Here is a 26307-nt window from a genome sequence, read left to right as displayed (position 1 = left end):
CCAGTGATCAAGGCCCATTTTGTATTGCAAACTGAATTATTTCTGAATGTAAATTATTCTAGTGTTATGCAAATAATTATTTAAACGTTTAGAAGAAAAAAAACTTTTCAATTAAAACACTTCAGCAGCATCCTGTAGTATTTTTTCATTATTATTTAATTTCTTGTTTATTACACGTTTATGTGTATTTTTCTTACCTTGATATCTGTGGATGAATTCTTCATGGAAGAACTTATTAAGTTTATTGTTGCGGAAATTCGCCACTGTGACTTCCTTCGCATCAGCGCAAAAAAAAAAAATGCTGGCAAATTAAGCAAGGATGTTAAAAAAGAGACATTTTTCTTTTCCTGGCATGGACTAACATAAACAGGAAGTTTCCTCGCACCAGGGGAATCAGCTTCCGGTTTTCGTGTTGCCTTGGAAACGGAAGTTCTGTTCCAGTAGTTGTGTGGCTAATCTCATTTCGCCATAATGAATCCTGAAAATTGTGAGGGAACTTTGGCTGTGCCTCTAGAAAACGCACTAGACTCCATCCAGTGCATCAGAGACCGAGTCAGAGGTAAATATCACAAGTTATTTGTTGCGGAGGGAATGAAAACAAAACAAAAATCGATAACAGCAATTGCATGCTAATTCCCAGCTAACGTTTAAAGCAGCATGGAGTGTCTCTTAAAATCCGTTTTCCTGTTTGTTTGCTTCTCTGCTGTTAGTATATTCACGTCAACTCTTTTTATTTACACCAACGTCGTTGTTTTCATATTTCGTAGCTGCGATCCGAGCAGAACATACAAGAACATATCTTATGCTATGTCATTATCATGATTAACTGCCTATTATTTTAAACGAAAACAATATGCATTTTTGGTTTTCCAGTTTTAAGTTATATAAATTAAGACATTTTATCTGCCTTCTGTTGAAATTACTGTCATAACACCGAGATTATCTATTCCGGAAATTGCTAAAGGTCAAGTTCAACATTTTTTTTACTGTTTTGAATCTCTTCAATTTAAAAAACTACAACTGCTAATGGTGTGGACGTGTCTGGTTTTCATTCAAAATCTTTTTCAATCCACTTTGAATGTAAACCAGACACGCGAAACGCGTTTATAATCCTAAACCTGACCTAGTTTATTATAAATTTATAACAGAATATCAAAAACCCAGTTTGTGATTTACAAAACTTTTGTTTGAGTTATGAAAGTTTAATAACATCAATTTCAGCTCCGTTTCTGCATCTTATTGTACTTTAGTTTTTAAACTACAGCTAATTAAAGATGCTGTAGTGAAAATTTTGGTGAAAATGCCATTAGGCAGGAAGCTATGATCATGAGCCAAATTCTTCTTTGACAGGTTTGCATAAACTGTGCCAAACAGCTTCTTAAAATCCAGAGTACTTTGAAAAAATAATAAAAATAAACACATTAAAATAACTTGATTTTTAAAAAAAAAGTCATCAGTAAAAATGAAGACTTTTGTAGCTGCTGAGTTTGCTTGTAAATAGAAGTAAATTGTCTCTGCTTCCATTTGTTATGTGTTTGATGCTTAATCCTGAAACATGTTCTGAAGAGGTAGAATCAATTAGTGTTCTCTGTATTTTTTCCTTTAGATGGAGAATCAGGTGATCAGGATGGACCATTCGATCTCTCCATGTTCTGGGACACTTTGAGTTGAGTTTTCTTAACAAATTTACCACTTTCTAGATCCCATGTGGCTTAAAATGATCTCCCATCTTCTTAGTGTCCATCTTTTGTCAGAGACTCCTTTTTGCACAGGAAGATGAGATATACAGTCCCAGTTGTTTCAGAATAGTGCTCATATTTGACATTTTATCATCACACATTATTGCTCATTACAATGAAGCATTTTGTGTCTATTGAATACTTGGGAAATATTTCCAAACTTTTCTTCCCTTTCCTCAGACCATGCAGTGGAGGCAACGTCTCAGGATGTAACTAAACTGAGCTTGGCCTTCTCTAGACCCCCTCTGCCATCTTTACAAGTAAGTTTGCTATTTTCAACAAGGATAATTGTTTCTTTTCACAAAATTCTGCTCATTCATTCAGGTCTCACAAATAAAACATCTAAAGGCATCTAAATGTTCTAAGTTGACTGTTCAGGAATTTTTTTGATTTTCTCCATGTTGAACTGCCATATAAACATGTTATTGTAAAAAAAAATTCACTTGTCGACAGGATGGAGAAAAGCTGGTAGAGTCTGTTTTGAACAGCCTACAGGCTCTGAGTGAAGTTTATCACCGCCTTCACAAAAACCAAGGTGACTCTTAAACTGTATAAAGTTTGATTTTTATTAGCAAAATAAAGTAGATCTGAGTAAAAGAGCATAGTTGGGTAGTAACTAGTTACATTTACTCAATTACATTTATTTCAGCAACTTAAAAAAAAAACTTTTTAAGTTATTTACATAATTTTACTATGCTGTACTTTTTACTTTGACTTGAGTAATTTTATAATAAAGTGTTTTTACTCTTGAGTAAAATTTCTGGACTTTCTGTCCACTGAATGAAAAACAAACATGTTTTAACCAAAACTTCACCAAACACAGATACACACCTGCAGTTTTTATTAAAGTTCAATAAAGGTTTTTATTGAAAAACTCATTTGGAAATTTGTTTTAATTTTTTTGTCATTTTGGTTCTTAAAATGACAAAATGTCCACATAAGTTCACATTTTGGTTCGTCTGAATATTTAATTTTTAAATATTAAATAATTCATAATTTGATCAATATTTGAGAAGACTTTTTACCAAATACTTTTTTATTATTTCTTGGACAGCTGCTTTCTACTTGAGTAAAAATATGTTTAAACAGTGCTTCTCTTACCCGGTTACCTTTTTTGGCTACTCTGCCTTCCTCTGCTGAAGAGTGATTAATATTTGCTGCTGCACTGTAAGTCTGGTTGAGTATTTTAGTCCTTTCTGTGTCTCAGGGATGACTCTCCGGCGACAGGTCAGGAACGCCACTGTGGAGGTGCTGGACGGCATTTTACGGCTGGTGGATGTTATAATCAGCTCACCAATGCAAAGGTGCACAAATCACTATCACACAAACATGGGAGGAATTACAAAGCAGCCAGCCTCCAAAATCTGCCGTTTCCTTAAGGCTGTTTGCCTTTTCCCACTGGATTCACAAAGCAAATTACACTAAACGTGTCACCCATCAAGTCCAGCAGATTGGAGGAATGTTCACCTATTTCTGCACCATAGTTGTCCTCTCATCAACTAGAAGAGCTGACCATTCATGGCCAGAGAAACGTCAAAGGTTGTAGAAATTCCCAGTTATTTTTACTTCAATTTTTAAAATTTCCCAAGATGTTACATCAGGGTGAAAAATATTATTTTAGCCTTTGTCCAATTTGGCATATCACCGCTTCTCTGGGACACATTTCTGTACCTTTTGACTATATCTGATTTTTAAAGGTTTAACAAAACTAATCTACTGTTTTGGAACTGCAATTCAACTATAGCACAGATTTCATTGACCTCTTTTTGAATATATCCTCCACAAAACACTGAGTCAAGTCAAGTTTATTTATGTTACAAAGTCAGCTCTAAACAGCTGGGATTTAGCCTTGATTAAAAGGAACTTGGGGTTTCAGCTGTTTCATAGTGCTTTTTGTTCCAGATTTGTGGTGCATAGAAGCTGAATGCTGCTTCTCCATGGTTCTGGTTCTGGGGATGCAGAGCAGACCAGAACCAGAGGTCTGGAAGGATAGCATAACAACTTTTGGTACAAAGTCGCTCAGTGATTCATAAAGTATTTCAAAGTCAGCATCTAGACCCCTTTCAACTTGTTTGAGTGCTGTTTGCAAGCAGCCCATCACTAGAAATATTATTTTTACTAGGAAAAAAATCAGGAAGTTGTTGGATATCTTCCCTCCTTTGTGTGCAGCTTCATCATTTCCCTCTTTCTGCTCTTCTCTCTGCTGCCATTCAGCCTGACTCAGGAGCAGATCACATCCACTAGAGAAGTTTGGTCTGCCTGTGATCGCTTTGTTCGGCTACCAAAAGGTAAGCAGGTACAAATAAAGCAAAACTCAGTTGTAAAATATTGATCAGCTTTTTTTACTCAACAATGTGATTTTTTAATATATATCACCTGCACTAACATCAGCATTGTTTTGACTTAATCTGTGCTTCTAGTTTACAGGTAGTTAGATTTTATCTGGAGAGTAAGATATCTGCAAGAATGTATCAAGTTTTCCAAAGTAATGATGTAGGAGTAAGAGTCTTTATTTACTTTTGACTTATGGTGAAGGCCATTTGTGGCCACTTATCACTGAGTCAATTAGTAAAATTTTATTTTTTAATTTCCATTTCCATTCCTGTGCATAAACAGTGACAACAAACCTACTGACACTGATGACAAACTGTTTTACTGGTAATCATTGTGCAAAGATGACCAAACAATTTTGGTCTGGTTTATTCCTATACGGTTTCCCCCAGAAAACTAGGTAATTATATTACTGGACGATATTCCATACAATACTTAAACCCACAACCGTAGAATCTTAAAAAAAAAAAAAGAAAAAAAAACCCAATTCAAATAAATATAAATTTTTTGCTCTTCTGTTAATTCAAAATTAAGTCATCACTTAGTGGATCTAAAAACATAATGTAATGCTGATCACATTTACCCTGGCCCATGGCATAAATAAACTAAGAGAATATCAATGCAATTAAATTTGATTTAATGGTTTCAGCATAGATAAATTAAAAGATTTAAAATTGTTTATCGTTTAGATTTAAGATTTTAAGGAGCTGGCAAGTTTATGTTGTAAAAGTTAAACCAAAAATCTTCATAGTTAGATTGTTTTGTTGCCATAGCTACAACCTGATGCTGTGAGTTTTATCTGTACAAAAATACATCTTATTAAAGTACAATTATAATCGACTGCCTGAGCAGGATTACTGTAGCAACAACACATTATCAGTAGGGTAAAACTAATCTGTCTCATGACAGTTTAACCCCAGCTCACGTTCCCTATTAGTGGGTGAACAATCCAACGCTTGGTCAATTCGGCTTCACTATGATAGGAAGAGCCGACATCGACGGATCAGAAGATTTGATCGTCGCTATGAATGCTTGGCCGCCACAAGCCAGTTATCCCTGTGGTAACTTTTCTGGCACCTCCGGTTTAAACCCCAAAAAGTCAGAAGGATCATGAGATTGGCTTCTTTGACCTTTAGGGACGAGTTTTTCTGAGTTAAGTGAAGCTGACATCCCACCAATGTCAACCAATCCAGCAAATAGTCTGAATGGTTAATGCTCCATTTGTGCAGGTTTGTGCCGTTAAAATATTTGTTTGTTCAGCTTTAATTTCTGAGATATTACTTATGTTTTAGGCTATCCATCACCACCACCCCCTCTTGCTCCAAAACAAAAAATTGTGGCCTTCTGTAGTAAATAGAAGATTAGCTTAATATACGTACAATAAACTTGGTAAACTTCTCAAAAAGCAATAAATTATTAGTCTTAGGCTACATTCACACTGCAATTCCGATACGTATATATATATATTTTGCCTGGTCATTTACGCTTCAATATATATATTAACATGTTTATTGTTGGGAAAAATATGTATTTCACAGACAACAAGGAAGCCCTGCTGGTCGTTGTGTCGTCTCAGTCTGGAGTTATAAAAGATGCCCTTGACGAAATGAAACATGTAAACACTAACACTCTTTTCAAAGGTTTTTTTTCTTTGTTTTTGTCTTTATTACAATTATTTAATAACCTAATTTTTACACAATAACCCAGATTTATTGCTTAAAATCACCAGCTGTTCTGTCCTTCACATTCACAGGTCTTATTCGAACCTGAGGACCCGTTCAGGGACTGCGTCATTGATGACCCAGAAGACGGCTCTGACCATGACGTTCCCCCCTGCCACCAGGACATGTCCCTGACAGAGAAGGACCGGCAGGTGATCAGAGCTTGTCTGGAGATACTTGAAACAGCTGCAGCCTGTCTGAGGAAACTCAGGTCAGCCGTCGAAGACAACAGTGACACTACTGAACCTCAAAAGGTCGCTCAGCTGGACGATCTGGCCGACATCACCCGGGAAATCAGCCCCAGGTAAATAGACGGTGTTGTTGTTTCTGCTGGATTTGACATAGAGAATGGAAAAAAGTTGCAATTAAATGGAAAAAGTGAATGATTTTACATTAACTAAACAGACTCCTGCTGATTGGGTTACACATTTAAATCCAAATATGTTGGTTTTTGCCAGCAGGTTCAAGTTATTTGCATGATGTTTGGGTTTGCAATGTTGTTTAACTTTCCATCATAAGTTTTTTTAACTGTTTTCTCCCATGAACATATTTCTCTGTTTTCCTTCGTAGTGTGGAAGATCTCTCCCTCTGTCTCTACCCACCCATCAGCTACAGTGGAGTGGAAAACCACGTAAGGCAACCCTGCATTTTTCTGAAAAATAGAATACATTTCTTTACTCTCCGTCAAATTAATAAGGGCGTTGTTTTTAAATCTTAAAAATTTGCAGTTTTTGATATTTGATGTGTTTCCATAACATTGATATAGAGTTGTTTTTGTTTTTTTATTCTTTTGAAGAATAACAAACTTGCTTTTTCTCCATTTAGATGTCTACATTGGCAGCAACGTTAAGAAAACTTTTGGACGTGATTAGGTAATATTTACTTATCCACAGTAGCTTGTATCTGTGAAAATCAAGAGCGCATGATGCACAGAAAATACCTAATTGTATTATAATAATTGTAATGATTATAATTATAGTGATTATAATGATTAACCCATATTTTACAACAAATAAGACATTTTTTCATGTCATAAGTGAAATGATCTCTCAATGGTGCTAGTATTTTTCCTTCATAAATATTAAGGGATTATTGACTTGAAACAAGTTCTAACATGTTGCTGAAAAATTACTTGTAAGTTAGTTTTATCTTGTATTAAGTGTGCTGAGATATTTGCACAAGAAACTAGTCAAAAATACTTAAGATGTTTTCAATTACATCAAATTAGAAAGCTGAGCTCCATTTCACAAGCCAAACCCGGTGAGATTATTACTTCAGAATCAACTGTAATAACGATGTTTATGTGTGTGAACATTTGGTTTCACATGCTCAAAGTGTACAAACATAAATTGATGAACTTTCCTGGATTAATAACATACTAATTAAGAATATGTACACATATTAATATAGACCTAGTTCTTTATGTGAAAATAGTGCAAACATGCTCATCTTGTTTCACAACTACTGAGGCTTTCAGGAATTCATTTTGTTTTTCAGACAGAAAGCCTGGGGGGAAGAAACTGCCACTCTGGCAGCTGGTTTTTACTAGTTAGACTCTATTGACCTGCAGATATAAAAATGATTTAATGGAATATTTATGATGGCTGAAAGGTCTCAACACATCATCAAAAAAAATAGGAAACAATCTATATGTCTGAAAAGTGTTACAAAGTGAATCCTTTAATATTCAGCAGTAGTGCTTTAATAAACCCTAATAAATTTAGAAAATTATTATTTAGACTGATGAGACAAAAGTTTACCTTTCTGGAAAGTTCGTGTCGACACGCATCAGACCTAAAACTTTCAGAGACAGTCAGACAAACATGGTGGAGGCAGAGTGACGGCTGATTCTACTTTACCCAGGACTTAACTCTGCCCTGAACCTTCAGAGACACAGAAAGACCATTATAAAGCCAGCCTTCTGTCACCTGAAGAGCAGGTGACAGAATCCTCCAGCATTGCTGTCCTCTAATCCTCCAGGATTAGAGGACAGCAAGATCTAGAGAGACTCATTCATGTGTTTATCTTTAATTGCTTTTATGAGTGCAACAGGTCTCTCTAAACAAATCAATCCTGCAGCTGATCCAGATCGCTACCGCTGCCGTTCTGACTAAAACCAGGAAGAGAGAGCACATCACCCTGTTCTGAGTGCAGAAATACAATAATTCTCTTTTCTTTTCACTTTGATGTTATGAGTTTTTGTTTTATGGTGTACTTGCCTTGACTTGGACAGTTTCACAGAGTTGATGAAATTATGAATTTTTCTATCTACCAGAAGACCCTGTAGGACACGGCCATTTCTGAACACCTCAAAAAACAAAACATGACGTTTGAAAACAACTAGTTATAAGGTTAAGGAAGAAGTAGTTTTAACACCAAGCCAGGTTGGTTTGGAATAGCTATTTTTTTTCCCTTAGTGACTGACATCAACATTAAAAAGCAAAAACAGAAAAATTCAGTTTGAGTCTAAACACTTTTTGAAACCTGAGTTGGTTGGCTACGCTTCTGAGTTTTTAGCTATTGAGAGCAGCTTTCCACTCACCTTTACCTTAAAACGGTGTCTAAATAGAGCATTTCTTTTTGTTTTAGCTGCAGCACATCCTGGTGTTTATATCTGGATTTGTAGACATTGAGATGGTTGATATCAGTTTTTCTGGCATGGAAACCTTGAAGTTTTTGTGTGGATATGCAGACAGACTCTGATATGCTGAATCAGACTACATAACAATCTAAACCTCAGTTTAGTCACCTCCAAAATGGGCTTATTAGAACAATCTTTTTTCAGTATGTTGTCTGTAATTAAAATGATCTGTTTGTGATCAATGTTGCTGTTTAAGTGATGACAGCTTTGACTTGTGCTCACTCTCCAGAGCCAGCCATGTGTGTGGAGAAGCAGAGCTGACCTGGGTTCAGTTTTTAGAGGCAGCCGTCGATCACAATGTTCAGAAAGCCAAAGAATCGATTGAGCTGGACAGCTGATTAAATGTAATAAAAAGTTGGTAACATGCATTTAATGGCCGCCTTTGCAGAATCATTGTTCTGGTTTATGTAAAACCGGAGCGCCAGAAAATAAAAATGGGAACAAATTACTTTAACTCTAATGGAAAAAAGACAAAAGCTGGAAATACACTCACTGGCCACTTTATTAGGTACACCTGTCAACCTGTTCATCAAAACAAATGTTGGATCAGCCAATTACATAGCAGCAACTCAATGCATTTAGACATGTAGACATGGCCAAGACGTTGTGCTGCAGTCCAAGCCGAGCATCAGAATGGAAAAGATTTCTCTGAGTGAGTCCAGCTGCAGGAGCTGCTCACACTGAAGGTGAGTTGGACCAAGAACACTCAGAGTCACTTTGAGGGACGTTAGTAGAGGACGGAGGGAGCCGTGACTGACTGGACCTTCTGTGTTTTCAGTTTCACTCAGAGACAAAATGGCTTCCAGGTTAGAGGAGGATCTCTGCTGTCCCGTCTGTCAGGACGTCTTTAAGGATCCGCTTGTTCTGACATGCAGCCACAGCTTCTGTAAGGAATGTCTGGAGAACTGGTGGAAAGAGAAATCAGCAAAAGAGTGTCCAGTTTGTAAGAGGAGATCTTCAAGGTCTGATCCACCTTTAAATCTGGTTCTGAAGAATCTGTGTGAGACTTTCTTACAGCAGAGACTTTCAGAGGATCTCTGCAGTCTGCACTCTGAGAGACTCAAACTCTTCTGTCCTAACCATCAATAACCAATTTGCTCCATTTGCAGAGATTCAAATGGATCCTGCAAATGGACACATTAACCACAGATTCAGGCCTATTGATGAAGCTGCTCAGGATCACAGAGAGAATCTGAAAACATCTCTGGAGCCTTTAAAGAAGAAGCTGGATCTCAGGAAGAAAGCTATAAAGAAGTTTGATCAGACCAGCAGGACGCCTGAACAGTGAAGTGATGGGTGCTTTCCCAAAAGGTAATGAAGGACGGCGAATCTTAACAAACTCCTCCTTTTTCCCTGATAGGAGGATGTGACCAATGATGTCAGTAACGTGTTACTGACGTTGGATCACTTTTTTCAGTAGTGAGTAATCTAACATGCTACTATTTCAAATCCAGTAATTGGATTGAAGCTACTTACCCTAATCACTGTGCGCTACTATTTTCTCTTTTAATGTGATGATGATGTGAAATGACAATGTTGTAAATTCTACATGCAAGAAAATATGTTGCCACAGAAATGTCTAATGTTTAGCTGGGCTTGAATTTGTATATTAATTTAATATATTTGAGAATTTAATTCACACATATACTGTGATTAAATTGTTTGCCCAAACAGTTTTTGTTCCTGAAACCCAACAAACGGTAAACACGATTATCACATCTATCATACTAATGATAAAATTTCAATATGTCCGATCGGATCCGAATATATAAACTATGCCTGTGGCACACACAAACTATTCCTGCGCTCTCAAAAGTAGCAACTAATTTAATAAGTTAGCTTTTCATCAAATCCAATTGGTGCTCTTCATTATGTGCTATAGTCATGCATGGGCAGAGTGTGAGGAGGATGTGCTCTTTTGACATCCAATATGCAACCTGCATTAGAATTTTACAGACGTTATATTATCAGTCAGGGAAAATGTTTCTTAATAACTGATGACAGCAACTTGACTGTAGCATTTTGCTACATATCCAGACAATGCTTATCTTCATTTTAACATAAGTTTCTGTCTGTGTCACAAGTCTCAGTTCTGATCTCCTGTGAGGTGAATGAGGTAAAACCTGGTTTTAGTTGCTGAATTTCAGTTCTCTCCTTGAGGAAAATGTGCACACATTCAAGCATCAGATCCCAGCAGCTTCTGCCTTGATGCTGCAGCTCCATCACAGAACTTTGCTTTGTGCAACACTAATAACCGTCCTCCCAGAACAATATCCAGGAACCAAAAATAAAAGCAGTATAAAACAGAAATACCCTTGCTGCAATGCAAAGGCAATAACATTTTAATTAAACAAAAAAGGTGTTTTGAGAAGGTTCATAAGAAAAATGAAAAGTAGGACAGTTTATTGTTCATTATTAATTTTTTAAAAATGTTTAAAGATGAATGTTTCTGACAGACTATCTTTAGAATGAAAACCATGTTTGTTTTGGGTGAAACAGGAAGTTAAAGCTCCGCCCCCAGGATCTGCTGCCTGAACTGAGACAGGAAACAGGGTAGGAATTGTCTCTACTAATTTTTTTTTGTACAAGTTCTGTTCAAATCTCTGAAGAGAAAAGTAAAAATGTGAGCTTTAGAGCAGAATTTGGGATGAAACACACCTCAGTTGGAGCTGAACTAAAGCTGGAAATAGTTTGTGATTGTTGTTTTCTGCACAGAGACCCCCAGACAATCAAACTATCAGCTTCCTGTGAGTGAGTCCAGCTGCAGGAGAGAAAAGGAAACCTCCAACTCTGCTGCTTCCAGCTGCTCACACTGAAGGTGAGTTGGACCAAGAACACTCAGAGTCACTTGAGGGACCTTAGTAGAGGACGGAGGGAGCCGTGACTGACTGGACCTTCTGTGTTTTCAGTTTCACTCAGAGACAAAATGGCTTCCAGGTTAGAGGAGGATCTCTGCTGTCCCGTCTGTCAGGACGTCTTTAAGGATCCACTTGCTCTGACATGCAGCCACAGCTTCTGTAAGGAATGTCTGGAGAACTGGTGGAAAGAGAAACCAGCAAGAGAGTGTCCAGTTTGTAAGAGGAGATCTTCAAGGTCTGATCCACCTTTAAATCTGGTTCTGAAGAACCTGTGTGAGACTTTCTTACAGCAGAGAGACCAGAGAGTTTCAGAAGATCTCTGCTGTCCAGTGTGCAAAAAAGTCTTTAAGGATCCTGTTGTTTTATTGTGCAGCCACAGCTTATGTAAGGAATGTCTGAAGAGCTTCTGGAGAGAGAAACCATCAAGAGAGTGTCCAGTTTGTAAGAGGAAATCTCCAAAGGCTAATCCGCCCATAAGTCTGGTTCTCAGGAATCTGTGTGAGACTTTCTTACAGCAGAATAATAAGAAACTTTTAGAGGGTATCTGCAGTCTGCACTCAAAGAAACTCAAACTCTTCTGTCTGAACCATCAAGAACTAATTTGCTCAATTTGTAGAGATTCAAAGAAACACACCAACCACAGATTCAGGCCTATTGATGAAGCTGCTCAGGATCACAGAGAGAATCTGAAAACATCTCTGGAGCCTTTAAAGAAGAAGCTGGAGCTCAGGAAGAAAGTTCAGGAGGAGTTTGGTCAGACAGCAGAACACCTGAAGGTCCAGGCCCGACACACTGAGAGGCAGATTGTTGAGCAGTTTAAGAAGCTTCATCAGTTTCTAGCAGAGGAAGAGGAGGCCAGGCTGGCTGCACTGAGGGAGGAAGAGGAGCAGAAGAGAGGGATGATGGAGGAGAAGATGGAGGCTCTGAGCAGAGAGATAGCAGCTCTTTCAGACACAGTCAGAGCCACAGAGGAGGAGCTGAGAGCTGCAGACGTCTCATTCCTGCACAACTACAAGGCTGCAGTGGAAAGAGTCCAGCGCTGCCCCCTGCTGGAGGATCCACAGCTGCCCTCAGGAGCTCTGATAGACCAGGCCAAACATCTGGGCAACCTGGCCTTCAACATCTGGAGCAACATGAAGGACATGGTGACCTACACTCCTCTGGTTCTGGACCCAAACACAGTCCATCCAGGACTCCTCCTGTCTGGAGATCTGACCAGTTTGACTCCAGGAGAGAGACAGAAGCTTCCTGATAATCCAGAGAGGTTTGGTTGTGATTGGTCAGTCCTGAGCTCTGAGGGTTTTAACTCAGGGAGCCACAGCTGGGATGTTGATGTTGGAGACAGTGAAGGATGGATGCTTGGTGTGTTAGCAGAGTCTGTCCAGAGGAAGGGACATTTAGAGTCTGGACTGTTGGTCATGTTGTTCATTGATGGTGAATACGAAGCATATTCTCCACCAGCTCCTCCCACATTTCTCTCAGTCCAGAATAAACTCCAGAGGATCAGAGTGAATCTGGACTGGGAAGGAGGAAAGCTGTCGTTCTCTGATCTGGATACTAACACACACATACACACCTTCACACACACCTTCACTGACAAGATGTTCCCATATTTCAGCACTGCTGAAGTAAAACTCTTACCGATGGAGATCTCAGTGATCAAACAGCAGCTCTGAGGTTTTCAGCATGAAGAACCAAAAGTCCAAATGATTCCAGTTGGAAATTATTTCTGTAAATATGTGTCTCCCTTTTCTGTCACAATGAGTCGGGTTATGCAGAATCCAGACCTGAATGTTGAATGTTTGTGATTTTCTATTAAATCTGGATTATGACTCCTCAACAATATGAAGGACAATAGTGAAGTTTGAGCTTTCCCTCATTCTTTAAAAAGACAGTAATTATTCCATAGGTAAACATCTGGACTCAAAGACATTCATACAATATATTTAAATGTTTCATTGAATATTTTTCTTGGTGGGAAATCATAAACAGTGTTTATTTTTAAATGTTATGTCATGTAAATATGGGTTTTGTTTTGTTTTTTACTAAAATGTTTCTAGAAATTAAAATAAAGTAACAGATTCTTTTTATGGATGTATAAAATATAGTTTTATTTGTCTTACAGGCACATATGTAACAGTAAAGTGGTGAAATGATCAACAATCAATAAAATACACATACAAGCAGTTTTGTTCTCATAAACCAGGAAAAGTTTCTTAATGTTTTTAATAAACATTTTATTTACAGTCAGAGGCAGTGGACTGGTTCCACTAAAGCGTATTTTTTCTCAGTCACCTGTTCAATGAAACAGCAGCAAGTTTAAAGCAGGAAAAATATTTCTTTTGGATAAGATAGAGAGGATGGACCGGATAAAGGTGCAAAATAAAATGAAAAACAAGAGAAAAGTTTGAACTGAGAAGCTTTCAGTGTTAGAAGTTCATCATGGCACAAACTGTATCATCACAGACATTAAGGTTGGCATAGATTTGGGATTTTAATAAAGCATTTGAACCGTTTTTCACTCCATCTGATCCAAACCGACCCATGAAAATCAAAGCATGAATGTAAAGTTGAGCGGATGAAAAGTTCTGAGAGAAACAAACAAAAATGCTGTAAACCGTCAGAAAACTGCAAAATGCTAAACTTCATGTGTTTAATTACTTACTTCAGATCAGGAACTAAACAACATTAAAATATTCAAACAGATCAATCAGTCCCTATGGATGTTTGCTGGTTCTGTATCAATTAGTGTTTCATAACATCTCAAATAAAGGCGTAATAAACCCTGAGTAACAAATCAGCTGCAGAAATAATGAATCTGAACGCTACAAAAATGCTAACGTTGTTTTACAGCATCTAGTATGAACAGGACTGACTGTAGTTTTCCCATTAATCAGGACGTAAAAGAAAAACTAAGGAAAATAAAACTGAAACTGAAAGTTCTGAAAATGGACAGATCATGGATCAGCATTTATTTCATTTGACTGTCCTAGTCAAAGCCCTGCTTTAAATCAAACCAACAGATTCTGGCTCTCTTGCTAATATAAAGGAGTTTAGATTTCACCACAGTCAGGAAGAAATCTCAAAAACAGTTTTGCCTCTTCACTATTTTCTAAAATCATTGATCACACAAAAATTTTCATTGATAAATTATAAATGAGATTTTTTAGTAAAAGTGACGGCCTTTTAGTTAATTTCAAACTGATTTAAATAATAAATTTCAAAAATGTTGCGGAAGAATAAACTTTTTTTTAAATCTCAGCTTTAATGTGATAAATGATCTGTTTTAATCTGTTGGTGATACCGCAGAGTTCCAGCAGGGGGGGTCACTGAGACACTGTCCTCTGGAATCTGAAGAACCTTCTTCCTCTGGTTCTACTCAGATTTATCTGAAGATGTTAGTGGAAATATTCATGTCGTTGCAAACAACCAAACTATTAGATTGATTTTTAAAAATCATTTCGGCACAAAGTTTTATCCTGAACAGCTGGATGTGTCTCAAAGAACCAATGAAGGTTTTTCATTTTCTAATTCGACCTTAAAGCTCGATGATGGCAGCATGTCTAACGCAGTCCATAACTCTTCTAATCACAGATAAGAATGTATATGTACAGCATGGGGTCAGAGGTCAACAGTGATCTGGGTATATCGGTGTGCGTTTCCTGCATGCTGAGCTCATAAAATGCTGCAGGCGGTGGGATACTTGGAGGTGAAGACCTTGTTCTCCGTCCCGTACACGTAGAAGTTGTAGTCCTTCCCGCCGTACGAGTAAAAGGCGTGAGTGAGGGGCACCAGCTCGATGGTCTGACGCTACAGAGGGGCACACAGAGGTCAGGAGGTCATGCAATGTCTGGCAATGCAAAACCATGGTGATAGGACATCAGCAATGACCTTAGAGAGGTAGCTTCAGGGTTTCCCCCAGTCTAATATAAACCTGGTGGCCCGCCAGGCTTTACTTGACCCCCCGCCAGGCTGACAGTTGTTTGTTAATTTAAATAATTTTTTGATCCGGAAAAAGTGATAAATGGATTAATAGTCATCTTCCGCTCACAATGGCCGACCTTGCAGACAAGGTTCACCGCCACCACCATCAAATAAGTGAACCCTCCTGGATCAAGGGTGGAGGGTGCACTTACTTTTAAGACCCTGTGAGCCCCAGGAGTCCTGACAGTGTCAGAAGGAGGGTGTGTACCTGCTGGAGGATGCGGCTGGTGGAGGTGAAGCGATACAGGTGATCGTTGATCAGTGTGGCTGAAACGTCGCAGATCTCCTGATCAGGGAAGCCATGGATTGGATACACCTGGAGACACGTCACCATGGTAACACGTTACATCTTTTTTTACCACTTTGATGTTCTTAAGCTCTTTGATGTTCCTTTAATGTTAGTGTTCTACTGACAGAGTCTGGACCTGGCGGAACCGGCTCGTCTCACCAGAACGTTCTCGTCGATGAAGAACGGGTCGCCTGACACCTTCTCAAACTTCCTGTCTGGGAAGTCCGGCTGGCGATCCGGGATGAAGCAGCTCACGTTGTTTCTCCTGGAAACATGGCAACAACCGATGGACACGGTGAGGTCCGAACGGGTCGGAACCGGGTCAGAGGAGGGCGAGTGTTCAGCTAGCGCACCATGTGACCGTGAGCTGGATGAAGTGCAGCAGATTCTGGGCACCGTGGCAAACGGAGCAGATCTTGAAGCCGTCTCCACGGCAACTGACACACCTGGAGAAACAAATATGAAGTTACCAGGACAACGAAGAAAACAACAGAACCAGAACAGAACCAGAACAGAACCAGAACAGAACCAGAACAGAATCCAACAGAATCAGAACAGAACCAGAACAAGAACCAGAACAGAACCAGAACAGAACCAGAACAACCAGAACAGAACCAGAACAAAACCAGAACAAAACCAGAACAGAACCAGAACAGAATCAGAACAGAACCAACAGAACCAGAACAGAATCAGAACAGAACCAGAACAGAACCAGAACAAAACCAGAACAGAACCAGAACAGAACCAGAGCAGAATCAGAACAAAACAGAACAGACCAGAACAGAACCAGAACAGAACAGAACAAACCAGAACAGAACCAGAACAGAACCAGAGCAGAATCAGAACAAAACCAGAACAGAACCAGAACAGAACCAGAACAGAACCAGAACAGAACCAGAGCAGCCTGTTGAGCCTCTTTCAGCTGGTGGTTCTGGTTCTGCAGCGCCAGATGATACCAGCAGAGGTCCGGCCTGCTCTGTCGTCTTGGACAGTGAAATCTAACCCTCAGCAGGACGTTAATAAAGCCTTTTACCTGCGGCGGCCTCGTCCGTGACAGGAAGTGCAGCGTTTTTTTCTGGCCCGCCCGTTACCATGGCAGAAGCTGCATCGTTTCTGAGAAACAAGGAGAGAGATGGCGTTGTTGAAGCCGACCCATTTTCAGCAGAAGATGCTTGATATGTTGGAACCAACATCTGAATCTGATATATGTTGTTTGTAGACGTGACAATACAAATGGAGCTGCGTCCATAAAACCTATGAGTTGAAGGTTCCGGCTCACCATTCCTCGGCCGAAGCAGCTGGCGCAGCGCGTCCTCCCACAGCCGTGGCATTTATGGCACACCTGAAACACAGACACACCTGGCTGTTAGACAGGGCTGCTGGTCCAGGTAGGGGGCGGAGTCACAAGAAACCATAGCCCTTTTTGGAAAATAGTATTTTTTATTACTCGATTATAATCACAATACTTTAACCTCTTTAAATTCTGCACCTCAAAAATTTAACCAAAGTGTAAAAAAACTTCAATTACTACTATACTTATAAAAGCCAAACAATATTTAGCTAAAAATATTAAAACTAACTGAATTAGACAAAACAAAATATAACTTAGCAATAATGAAACCTGGTCGGACCTTCACGAAGGACGAGTGCGGCACCCGGATCTTCTCCACCCTGTTGGAGTACATCTGCGGCGGCGACACCGGGATGTCCCACGGTGGGGGGCTCGCCCCGTACTGGGGGCCGTCCACCGCCTGGCCTGGTCCAGAACCACACAGACACACGGAAAGAAACGTGCTTCATAACGCTGTTAATCCTCTTCATGAGATTTGCAGAGTCAGTCAGAAGCTTCTTCAGAGCGGCTGTAACACAGACCTCTGCAGGAGGTCCAACCAGAGGCTCTGAGGAATCCTGAGTGGACCTGAACTGGTTCTGGTAAATAGAAAAGGTTTACCGTTGTAGGGCTCCAACTGCCAGGCGCTGGTTCTGGTCTCAGTGTAGGTCTCCAGTCGATACTGAGGGATGAAGACAAAAAAAAAAGGATGACGACAATAACATTTGGGTTCAAGCTAAATATTTAGCGAAAATGCAAATTGGCTTGCCAATAAGTTTAAGTGGAATACCAAAATAAAAGCTGGGTTTTGCTGCTTATCGGCAAACTAATTAGCATTTTAACTAAATATTTAGCTAGGACCTCAATATTTAGCTCAGAGTTAAATATTTAGCTCAGAACCCACATATTTAGGTAGCAAGCTAAATATTTATCGCTCTTTAGAACTAAACATCTAGCTTGGAAAATAAATACTTAGTTTGAAAACTAAATATTTAGACATTTTTTTCTGGCATCAAGTAGCCAGGTCATCTGAACTGAGGCTGCAGCTGCAGACAGAGGTTGTGTTCTGACCCGGTAGACGGTGACGGGCTTCAGGTCCTTGAAAGTGAGGTTCCGGGCCGGTTTGGAGCTGTACTTCCATTTGGACTCGACAAACTTGAGCAAAGCGTCTCGGGCCACGTCCTCCGATATGGATGGGACTCTGGAGACAAACCGAAGGACGGGTTAACCTGTCATCCTGTCCGGAGCCGCTGTCAGAACCAGACCGGCCCGATCTTACCGGATGGTGGGGACTGAGGTGCTTCTGTTGACCTCAGGCTGGGGGTTGTAGGCGGGGGGCGGAGGGTACAGCGGTTCATCATCCTCTGGACCTGCAGGGAGACAGGAAGTGGACTCATGTTCACCCTCTGGCAGACAGGAAGAGTCTAGTAATGGGGTTTTCACTATAGGTTACCTTTTGTTTGTCTAATTTAGTTTGTTTCAATTCATTTTAATAGTGTTTTCTGTTTTTTAGGGATGGGTTAACTTATTAGTTAATAAGTATGTTTCCAATTTATTTTTTATTAGTTATAGTTATAAATAGCCCAAAGTTAAGCTCTTTATTTGACTGTATTCCTCTTTGTAGCTTATCACCTTTGCTTTGTTTTATCTATTCTATGTATGATTAGCTTCTGATTTTATGTTTGATGCTTTTATTTTGAAAGTACAACTTCCGGTTTATTAACAAACACCATCAAAATGACAGAAGTTGGATGAAAAATTGCAGCAGAGTTGATAAAATGTAGCTTGTTATTATCAGAACTCTTTATAGAGGCACCAGGTATTCTGTAAATAAGTATGTTTCCAATGTTGAGTAACTAAACTGTGTATTGTTTTTACCAGATAGTAAAAGTAGAGTTGGTTTTATATAAAATCCCAGGAGTTTTGCCTTTGGCTTACAGTGTTTTTTCCTGGTACATTCCCAGCTCTTACGGTGAATCTAATGGTTTACTGTTCAGGGAATGCTACAATAGTAGTAGTTTTAGTTTTTTCATACTGTGGTTAATTTTTCAGAAAGATTATTGTATTGTGGTTATGTATGAATCAAGTGGGTGATGAATATTCAACAGAAGGCACCATTTTCAGTAAATTTATTTAATTTACTAAAACCTACAGACTCTGCCGCTTTCTCCCAACTTTTGCTGTCGCCATTTTGCAGACTTGACAAACGCTGCCATGACAGAATGCCGTAATTTGGCGAAAGCTGACATGAGAAAAAAATAAAATCTATTTCACATAATTTTGAAAGGTTAATAAATAGATTCATCAAGACAAAAACTAAGAATGTTACATGTATAATTTCAGTAGTTTTATAAACAAATAATATAATTCCAGTTAGTTAAAAAAATTCTCAGCTAATTACTGCTTTTACTTATTTCAATTAAGGAAAATGTTTTCTCAACTTCAGTTTTCATTATTTTGTTAGTTTTTGTTAACTCTAATAACTGTGGTCATAAGTCGGTTTCCGCCATCTTGTGAGGGGCAGATATGTGAACATGTGATCTGTTATTGCACCAAGAGACGCTTCAGTTGCACTCTCTCTTTTTCTCTCACCTCCTTTATGCCCTTGGTATCCATCGATGTCCTCCAGCCATCCAGGAGGGGGCGCTGATGGTCCCTCTTCAGGTATATTTGGATCAAATGAATCTGAAACACAAAGAGATGAACAAGGTTTTACTTCATATTGTTTTTCCTCTTCAGAAACTCATGAATAGATTTTTCTCTGTTCTGTTAGCTTTTAATTGGCTAACAACTAGCATGGCTACGCTGATTGAAGCATTTTATTGAATTTTCACAAATAAAACAAAGGCTTCACACAAACTCCTTAAAATTACACAAGATAAATTCTCTCTCTCTCCCACCTGCAGCAGCAGCACCACTTTCTGGGCGCTAAATAAACATAATGAATCTGGTTCATTTGGACCAGAACCAGCTTACACCTCATTTCTTCTAATGCCAAGATTAGTTTGCCACTCCCAACATGGCGCCACAAAGCTAGCGCTCAGGCTCACCTCCTCCTTCTTGATCCTGGTATCCATCCATGTCCCCCAGCTGTCCAGAAGGCGAAGGGCCCTCATTGGGTATGCTGGGATCAAATGAACCTGAAACAGGAAGAGTCATGGAGAGAAATTAAAGTTTTATTCAGGTAACTTTGTTAAAAAGGACCTGAAGTTATGATCTGTGACATAAAGACTCAAACTGCTGCCAGATGGATGGATGAATGGATGTTTGGTGTTGAAATGACTCCCGTCTTTGTCTCCAGGTTTTTAAAAAGAGAAAAGATCTCTGCAGATATTTTCCTACATTTGAATGTTTTGGTTTGGTTACCATGAAACCGCACCTAGAAATGGGGAACAAATGCCCAACTTAGTTTTTCTCTCCACATATAATAAATTCCTTCAGTTATTTATGAAGATAATAAAGCATTTCCACACTGGAACTGGAGTCTAATCAGCAACAAAATAAAATCTGACACACTGGAGTCGCGTCTAAACCGTCTGGATTCGGTTTTTTAAATCTGGTTCTACATAACAGGATCTTTACGTCACACCCACGCCGGAGAATACGCGCGTTCTCCAGCTGATCGCGTTGCTTCGGCTCCATTGGCAGATAAAAATACGAGCCGAGTCGGAGACTGTAAACAATACCGCTGGCCGAGAATAAAAATATCAGCGAGAAGGTGTTTCCCTCGGCAATCTGGGCCCAGATGGACGGAGAGCAGGAAGCAGGGAGAGATGGAGTCATTAGCAGAAAGCCTGCAAACAATCAGCGAGGGATCGTGAGAACAAACGCCACTGATTACAGGAGCTCAACCCTGAGCCCCCAGAGCCTGCTTACAGATTCATAAATGATGATGCAAAATATGTAAATAAATGTCAACCTTTCAGCAAGTAGAGCCTGGTGGCCCGCCAGGCTTAAAAAAGACTGGGGGAAACCCTAATTATCAAATAATTTATTATGAGTTTTTTGTCAAATAATATAAATTTTCATCATGATTTTCTGCTTTGATTATAAGAAAATAAGTCATACTTTATATTAATCACATCAAATTAATTTTGTTCCCACAGTTCTTATGGTTTTCTGCAGTAATTTCTTTTTTTTTTTACTTGTCAGAAACTTTTCCATTTCTTGCTTTTCCATCTCATGAAGCAACGTAGCTTCATGCATTTGACTGGCAGCCAATCAGAAAATGAGCATCAGAAAGAACATTTAAATCAATTAATCTAACTTATAATCTATTTTTGTAAAATGATTGAAAAACAAACAAAAGTTATTGACATTTTTAAGTGTTTTTAGTTTTGCATGTTTTTCTTCTCTCAAACTTTCTGACCCCCCGGTGACCCCTGGCAGCCGGGGGGCTGCGACCCCCACTTTGAAAAACACCGGTACGGACGATGGATAGACCAAAATAAAACTTAAAAAGTGTTATGTGTGTGGAGGGAAACTAACCCTTCACATCTTCCTGAACACATTACCCTCATGGTAAAGCATGGTGGTGGCAGCATCATGGATGGACAGAGCAGGAGGAAAACCACTTAGAGGCTGAGACTGGTCAGCTTCCAGCAAGAGAGCCAGCCTGAACATCCAGACAGAGATATTATGGGATGGATTAGATCAGAGCAATGGGTTAGAACGGCCTAGTCAAACTCCAGACCTGAATCCAACTGAGAATCTGGGGGAAAGGCGTGAAAACTTATATCCTCAGATAAGTTTAGGGGCTTTTGTGAAGAAGAATAGAGAAAATGTTCAGTCTGCAGACTAATCTGCTGGAAGTTGACTTAATAGATGCATGCCACACGTTTCAGATTTTAATTTCTACTTAACGTTTAAAAGAATTTATAACTTTCCTCCAACTTTAGCATTAGGAATTGCTTTGTTGTTCCTAATCATTTTTTTTTCATTAACATTTTTGGTAAAAAAATGTAAAAAAACAATTAAGGTTTAAAGTAAAAAGGTTTTATTGGTAGCTGACAGTAAAGATAAGACCTGGAGTAAATCGGTCCAGTAAAACTCCTCAGCTGACCAGAGGCTCTGCACTGTAAATAATTAACATACCTCTGGTAATAAAACAAAAACACACAAGGATTTTCCTGCTGGGATGAAAACTCCAGATTTTACATCTGTTAAAAATATGTCACAGATTTCTCTGAAATATTTTGATCTAAATTCACAAAACCAAAGGGGTCCTGGTCCACCTCTGAGGGGAACACCATAATCAGTAGAAACAAACAGTATTTAAATAACTGGAACATTTCTATATGAAGTGAATTTAATAGCATTACGCCAAATTGAACTGAATTTAATACAACAAAGAAACCTGAGCAGAGGTTTAAAAGGAAACATGTAAATGTCCTTTAAAATCCATTTAATCCAATTGTTTTAGAGCAACCACAAGTGAAATGCTGAGGCAATATATAGGTTTTGTCATTGCTGATCCACAGTTATCTGGAGCCAAAAGCATCAGAGTATAACAGATGAATTAATTAATTATAATTTCCATCCATATCAAATGAAAATAAAACAATTTGAGTGGTAAAGTTGACGTAGCAAAAGAAAAAAACTTAACATATTAGATCATTATTTCATTAACTATTTTTGTTAAGACATATTTAGCCAATTATATATTAACTATATTAACACGTAAAAGTTCTTAATGACGTAATCATTCATGACTTCATCATGAAATGTGGCACTACTGGAGCTCCATACAGACCTATCTACAGATACAGTCATTAAACGGAATTAATTACACAGTAATGCAGTTTACATTCAGGATTCTGACTGGATGCTGAAAGCAGAACCTGGGCTCCTATTCTACTGGGTTCTGTAACTCAGAACCTGAACTGGTCCTGTAACTCAGAACCTTGGTTTTGTTCTACTGGTTCTGTAACTCAGCAGAACTTTTGTGAACTTTGTTTCTGCTTTCTGCTGTTTCCACTTAAACTCTGAAAGCCTCTTCCGTTCGGACAACTTTTTAAGGAAACTTTTTCACAACAAAAATATCAGAGTAAACGGACTGAATGTTCTGACCCAATTCAGTTCGGAAGAAAAAAAAGAAGCATCACAGCGAATTGTAAAAAACTTGTTGAAAAGTTTCATACCTACAAAATTGCTGTTAAAATAAATTAAACTCACCGAGATCTCCCTCCATCTCGTCTCGTTATTTGCGTTCTGGACCTCCCCAGAACGCAAATAAAGCTCCGCGAACCTGGAAAACAACAAAAAGTAAAGCTGCGGTAATACCACACCACTTCCGGTCAGGACTTTCACAACAAAGCTCTGTGACAGCGACATAAAATAAATTATAAAAATAAAAACGTTGAATTAAAAATCATAAATTTGTTCTTCAACGGAGGAGAAAGTCATCTTTAAAATGCAGAGATACAAAAATATAAATTTGAAATTTAAGTGTGAAAAACATTTAAACACAAAAGAGCTTCACATTTTACACCTCCAGAATAAAACCGGAGAAATAAAACTCAAAGATGAAAAAACAAGCCTAAATAAATCGATTATTTATATCCAATCTGGAGAGTAAAGTGACTGTCAACGCACTGAATGTTTGTTCTTTATGGTTCTGGATTCCTTATCTATTCATAAATCCAGTGCTAACGCCATGCTGCCACTAGGGGGAGCTCTGCTCTAAAATGTGGTGATGATCCCGAGGTGCGTTCACTGACGAAATGCCCTGTGGGAAAAAAAACCTGTACTCTCACTACATGAACTGCAAACGCACGTTAACTTGTTTATTACCCATTTTACAATGAATTAATCCTAAAGATGAAGATATTTATACATATTATTAATTAATTGCTAATGAATTATGATATTTTGTTGATTAAGATGAATTACAGTTGTCTGTGTCTCTCCTCAAATGCTTGCCTTTAAAGCAAGCATTTGTCAAACATTCATGGCTCCATTTTTGATATTTTAAAGTCGTATTTATATTTTAGATTAATAAAATTAGATTACTCTCATTTCCCGATGTAAAATATTTATATTTTACCTATCCTCCTGTTTTTAACAGAACAACAAGTGGGTTCTCCTATTCACCTGTTGTTGAAAATAGAAAGCAAACAGATAACAGCGCAGCAGCTGAACAGGATCCATTTTCTTTCCTAAATAATAAAACATATTTTACAATCTGGAGGCTCTACATTGCCACCTTCCGGCCAGGCAAGGATACTGCAACTTAATCAGTTATATTTTATGCACAGATGAAGGAAAACCTCCAGAAATTACCCTAGTTTTTAGGAACTGTATAAGAACAAATGTATAAAAATGTTTCAGAAATTGTCCATAAACCTAGAAAACAATATTTTCTTAAACTTTGCACATGATGAAACTAATACAAAGGAAAAGAAAAAAATCCTGCACAGAGAAAAATACGCAAATGCATAAAACTGTAACAATTAGCTGCAAATAGAAATATTCTCATTTCAAAATTAAATCAATCCTTTATTTATTTTTGTTTACGGGCTGCACTCTTTTCAGCGGGAATGAAGGCAGAATGTCCGAGCGGTCAGTGAACGCAGCACTGTGAGATCTCTTGAAGCCGCAGCTGAACTTCTCCGTTAGTTTCTATCTGAACCATCTATGGGCAGAGAGGTACCTGCTGGACCTGGTCCAGAACCTCTCCTCCTTCTAACTGAACTGAGATAGAAACCTCCTCAATCCGGTCCGGAGGTCCACATCCCGGCAGCAGAACCCTGGTACCGGTCCGGAGGTCCACATCCCGGCAGCAGAATCCTGGTACCGGTCCGGAGGTCCACATCCCGGCAGCAGAATCCTGGTACCGGTCCGGAGGTCCACATCCCGGCAGCAGAAATCCGGTTCGGTGAGTTTTATTCCGCTGCAGGCGGTTCAATCAATTACTGATTAGTAGTAAAGACATAATATTGATCAATATTAATATGATCAATATGTATTTGCTTTATGATGTTGATGATGGCGTTTCATAAAATGTTTATTGCGTGTTTCAGAATTTATTATTTTTACATTGTAAAGCAGCAGAGACGGCGATATGGATTTAAAGTTTATATCGTTTATATTTTTAGGTTGTGTTGATGATAAAAGTGACAATAAAAACTTTTTCTGATTTTAACAACAATCTTGGTCCCCAAACACACCAATGATGCTGTTGAAAAACAATATTTATTTAGGACATCTGGCACGTGCAGAAGTGTGATTTGTATCACTGAACTGCACACAGTAACTGTATTTAATTATATTTTGAGGCTCTCATTGAACAAAGAGTGGATAGAAACAACAGTCCAGACAATACTGGTCAGTTTTGGTGGGTTTCAAACGTCATTAATTGGAATCTATTATGGCAATGATAAATCAAAATTCTTATCATGATTATAAATTTATCACGATAAATGATAAATTTATCACGATAAATGATAAATTATAATTTATCTCTATACTAATTGATGATCCTGGTTCTGTTTAAATCAGCTTTGGGTCGGGTTAACTCATGTCAGTAGTGTTATACCAAACTGGGCCAGGTGTGTTTCCTCTGATTGGAGGGTTGGATGTTTCTGACGTCACTGAGTTGTGTTCAGGTTCAGTCAGACAGATGATGTGTTATCTGCCTGATGGGAGGCATTACCAACGTGACTCTGGATTACTGTGAGATTGAGATTCCATAAACCGGATTGTTTCTAATGAAAAATTAGTTTTGAAGCGGTTCAGACCCATGAACGCATCAGGAGAAAATCCTCCTGATGCGTTCATGGACCTGCAGCAGAGTCGGTCAAATCAGAGAGGAACAAGAGAGATCAGAGAGAAAAACCTCCCCTCATTGTCTCTGCCTTTCCTGTTCTGGAGGTCAGCATCACCCCCGCTGCTGCTTCCTGTGTATGTGTGTGTGTGTGTGTGTGTGTGTGTGTGTGTGTGTGTGCGCGTGCGTGGGTGTGCGTGTGTGTGTTTTCCTGCCTGTTTTGTGTCATTGTTTTGCCTCAGAAACAGCTGTTTACAGCTGGATGGTGAGGATGAGTCATGGAAAATCCCTGTATGACTGATGGTAGCAGAGAAGCTGAATGCACTGTAGTGTGAAGTATTGATCCCAAAAGTTGTTGTGATAAACAACAATACAATGGCATAATAATGCCTTCAAGACGCAGCTCCTCTTTGTTTCTGAGCTTCTGCCTCATGGAGCAGTTCACCACTCAGCTCCTTCAGACTAGCCAGCAGCAATCAGCAAACATCTGGTGGAATTGAGCATCTGGTCTCAGTGCTATGTTGTTAAAGGGCCCATGTTGTGAAGAGCAGCAGTTTTAAAGAGACAGAGGTCCAATATCAAGTCATAAAGTTACAAAGTAAAAATTCCTGTAAATCGAGAGCTGAAGTTAACATAGTTGCTTGATTGTG

The 26307-nt window shown here is 38.8% G+C and overlaps 4 protein-coding genes across 6 annotated transcripts in view; 3 read left to right on the top strand and 1 right to left on the bottom strand.

Moving 5' to 3' along the window:
- The first annotated feature begins 403 nt into the window (after positions 1–403).
- On the top strand, positions 404–8805 carry LOC129372710 (cyclin-D1-binding protein 1 homolog). Its single transcript, XM_055050164.1, has 11 exons — positions 404–559; positions 1607–1666; positions 1920–1999; positions 2193–2274; positions 2947–3043; positions 3954–4027; positions 5609–5685; positions 5824–6095; positions 6362–6422; positions 6617–6663; positions 8662–8805. Exons 1-11 carry the CDS (start codon positions 472–474, stop codon positions 8768–8770), a joined length of 1047 nt encoding a protein of 348 aa, XP_054906139.1. The 5' UTR covers positions 404–471; the 3' UTR covers positions 8771–8805.
- A 728-nt stretch (positions 8806–9533) lies between these two features.
- LOC129372697 (nuclear factor 7, ovary-like) lies at positions 9534–13147 on the top strand. Its single transcript, XM_055050149.1, has 4 exons — positions 9534–9743; positions 10932–10985; positions 11148–11250; positions 11342–13147. The coding sequence occupies exon 4, from the start codon at positions 11359–11361 to the stop codon at positions 12964–12966; it is 1608 nt and encodes a 535-aa protein (XP_054906124.1). The 5' UTR covers positions 9534–9743; positions 10932–10985; positions 11148–11250; positions 11342–11358; the 3' UTR covers positions 12967–13147.
- Positions 13148–13515: 368 nt separating this feature from the next.
- On the bottom strand, positions 13516–23152 carry ssuh2.1 (ssu-2 homolog, tandem duplicate 1). 3 transcript variants are annotated; one of them, XR_008607276.1, is made up of 14 exons: positions 23068–23152; positions 19944–20033; positions 19486–19578; positions 18173–18263; positions 17965–18094; positions 17515–17575; positions 17195–17319; positions 16843–16905; positions 16597–16676; positions 15917–16009; positions 15723–15828; positions 15483–15590; positions 14721–15100; positions 13516–14632 (listed from the first exon to the last, which is right to left on the bottom strand). XR_008607276.1 is itself a non-coding variant. In XM_055050159.1 (13 exons), exons 1-13 carry the CDS (start codon positions 23081–23083, stop codon positions 14966–14968), a joined length of 1191 nt encoding a protein of 396 aa, XP_054906134.1. In that variant the 5' UTR covers positions 23084–23152; the 3' UTR covers positions 13516–14965. The 3 variants fall into 3 exon arrangements, 1 of the variants encoding a protein (XP_054906134.1); XM_055050159.1 differs by having other exon boundaries at positions 13516–15100; XR_008607277.1 differs by lacking the exon at positions 13516–14632 and having other exon boundaries at positions 14990–15100; positions 15689–15828.
- A 1375-nt stretch (positions 23153–24527) lies between these two features.
- The window catches only part of si:dkey-49n23.1 (semaphorin-3D), a 38274-nt gene continuing 36494 nt past the window's right edge, over positions 24528–26307 (top strand). Inside the window, exon 1 of the mRNA XM_055050129.1 lies at positions 24528–24769. The gene's annotated coding sequence lies outside the window, so the exon portion shown is untranslated. The remainder of the gene's footprint in view (positions 24770–26307) is intronic.

This window comes from Poeciliopsis prolifica, unplaced genomic scaffold (assembly GCF_027474105.1).
Source record: "Poeciliopsis prolifica strain line A6 unplaced genomic scaffold, Auburn_PproV2 SCAFFOLD030, whole genome shotgun sequence".
NCBI lineage: Eukaryota > Metazoa > Chordata > Actinopteri > Cyprinodontiformes > Poeciliidae > Poeciliopsis > Poeciliopsis prolifica.
Note: the sequence above shows the minus strand (reverse complement) of the source record. Positions and strands in the feature narration are given on the sequence as shown.